The 2,706-nt window shown below is 50.2% G+C and overlaps 1 protein-coding gene across 1 annotated transcript in view; it reads right to left on the reverse strand.

The window, feature by feature from the left end:
- Positions 1-1,318, reverse strand: part of LOC138164792 (ubiquitin-conjugating enzyme E2 U-like) — a 69,820-nt gene extending 68,502 nt beyond the window's left edge. Inside the window, exon 1 of the mRNA XM_069092739.1 lies at positions 1,253-1,318. Within this exon, the coding sequence (XP_068948840.1) occupies positions 1,253-1,318 (66 nt within the window). The remainder of the gene's footprint in view (positions 1-1,252) is intronic.
- Between the last annotated feature and the right edge of the window lie 1,388 nt (positions 1,319-2,706).

Genomic DNA, 2,706 nt, shown 5'->3' on the forward strand with positions numbered 1-2,706 from the left:
CTCTCTCTCTCTCTCTCTCTCTCTCTCTCTCTCTCTCTCTTTCTCTCCTTCCTCCACAGTTCTTGTCTAAGGGCTGTCAGTGACCATCATTTATTTACCTTGCTTAGTAATTGATGGCTTTTGGGTCCAATGGGGTCAAAGTCTTTAAAACTATTGAGTGGCATATTGTAGGTGCTATTATTTAAGTGAAGAATATAACAGATAAAATGCTTGAGATCAAGTGCTCAGTGAGTTCAGATAAGGTTTAAAAACCAAACACCTGACTTGAGAGGAAGCAGATTCAGTGGATAGAAGGTCAGTCTTGGAGTCAGGAAACATGGGTTCAAGTCTCACCTCTGACATTCAGTAGCGCGTGACTTTGGGTAAGTCACTTAACCTCTCACTTCCCTAGGCTACTGTTTCTAAGACGATAGGTTATAAAGCAGGTGCTAATTTGCTTTGGTAGCAGGAGTTTGTTCCTAGGCAGTTAATAGCAGCAATAAACTCACAAATCTGGTACAAAATAGTCAATTGAAGAACTCTGGAGAAGAGGGCAATAAGCATGTTCACATTAGAGAAGCTCTTAGAAGTCGTGCAGCTCAATCCATAACTGAATCACATGTCTCTTCTACAACACCCCCTGTCTCTCAATTTCTTCATTTGTTAAATAAGGAAATTGGATTGCAAGATAATAACACCAGTAATAGCTGATGCTCCACAGCGATTTCGAATCTACAATGAGCCTCACATGCTTTCCTCCAATCTAGATAGCCTAAAAGGTCCCTTGCAGATCTCAAAATCACGATGTCGAGAAGTGGTTCTTTACCCTCCAGTGACAGGAAACTCACTACCTCCTGTGGGAGTCCATGGCTGGACAGTTCCAACCTATCTTTGTAATTGTGACTTTAAGAATCTTTCTACCCACAGGTCCCAGTCCTCATTGTGAAAGACCATGCCCAGGATCACAGATTTTTGAGCCAGAAAGCACTTAGGAGGCCATGAAGTCAAACCTCCTCATTTTAGAGATGAGGAAAGGGAAGACCAGGAAGTTTAAATGACTTGTCCCAGGTCACACAGGTAGCAAGTCCTGGTGCCAAAATTTGAAAACAGGCCTTCTGACTCTGACTTCTGATCCTGGTCTTTTCCTTTGTGACATGAAAGCGAGAGGAAAGACATAAAGATTTTAAAAAACTTCACCACCACATGCAATGCTGCCCCCTTCCCCAGCAATACGGCTTCCGTTTCCCCTCCCTTCTCCATCCCTCCTACTCACAAATAGGTTTTGTTCTTGGAGCTCCGTGAATTCTTTCTCCAGCAACAAGTACGACCTGCAGTGCATGGTGGGGCTGCCGGGATGCGGGAGCCTGCCCACACAGCAGCTGGTCCCAACCTGACGCACGGGCAGGTGACTTTCCAAGCGCTTCCCCGAGCTTTCCTAGGAGGGGCTTCTGACTGTTCCCAAGGGGCGCAAAGCCTCAGTCCGGGGGCTCACGAAGGCTCCGCTTCTTCTGGGCTCGGGATGGCTATGGAGCAGCAAACGCCCCGCTGGCTATGGGCTCTCCTGGCTGTTGGGGCTTCGTAGCCTCCTAGCCCGGGTCAGGGGAGGATGTCTGAGGGGCTGCAGCACCTGGCCGGGGCTGTCCCCGCCCACAGGACAGCCAGAAAGGGGCACCGAGTGCGTATGCTAGCGCTGACAGCAACGCAGGTCATAGGGAGATGATGGATAGTGTGATAGATGGAGGGCTTGTTGGACCCTGTGGACTGGGGCTGTGCGCGTTGCTGGGGGGGAATGGTTGCCCCGGGAACCGCGCGGGTGCGGGACGAGAAGCCTTCTCCTTCTCCAATCGGCGAAGGGGAACGGAGGGCGTGCCCAGGTCCGAGGCCAATCGTTCAACCGTCCCGCTTTGGAGAGGCGGGGACTACCCAGCCTAGAAGCGGTTGTCCTGCCGACCGGCAGACGCGAGCATCCTCTGGGCGTTTCCAGTCAGGGAGAGTCCGGGCGGGGTGACTCGGGCGCCGCGGAGTTAGGACGTTTGGAGCGTGGATTTAGAACTGGGGGTTCTTCGGGTGGGCTCCCTGGAAGCCTGGAGATGCTGGAGGGAAAGCGCCCTTTTACATGGGAGCCAGCCCCGCAACTGTTGGGCTGTGATTCGGGGTTCTGACCCACCGAACCCAAGTCTCAGAACGTTAAAACAGTGGGAAGCGTCCTTAGAAACCCAAACATCTGAACTAAGAATGTAGAACGCAGGAGGAGGAAGGCAGCTGCGAACCCTGGATTGTCCGAGCTGGGGGAGGAGAGAAACAGAGAACCCAAGTGGGGGGGGGGTGGCTACTGTACAGAGAGGAGGGCTCAGAGGACTGGAAGTCACAAGAGGATGAAGAGTAGTAAACAATCTCATTGTCAGATATCACTGCATTTCAGAATCTTCTAAAATGGAGGGAAGGCACGATCAAGGGGATAACCAAATGTTTGCGTGGCTGAGGTAGAGTGAGAGCAGCTTATGGGAAGTGAGTAAGTTAAGGACTAAGTGATTAGGGTTTTTAAAGGAGAGGCGATAGATATACTGAAGCCTCCTTCCTAGTAGGAGAGCAGCCATTGGAGAGGGAAGAAAAGTTGAGAAAAAACCCTCTTATTAGTCAGTGTCAGAGTTGGGAGGGACATTGAAAACATTTGGTTTTAGAACAAGGGACATAAAAATGTAAGAACAAGAACTAGTTATAGGAGGA

Source organism: Petaurus breviceps, unplaced genomic scaffold (genome assembly GCF_028583685.1).
Source record: "Petaurus breviceps papuanus isolate PSGF00001 unplaced genomic scaffold, PetGlider_PUasm1.0 207, whole genome shotgun sequence".
Classification (NCBI taxonomy): Eukaryota; Metazoa; Chordata; class Mammalia; order Diprotodontia; family Petauridae; genus Petaurus; species Petaurus breviceps.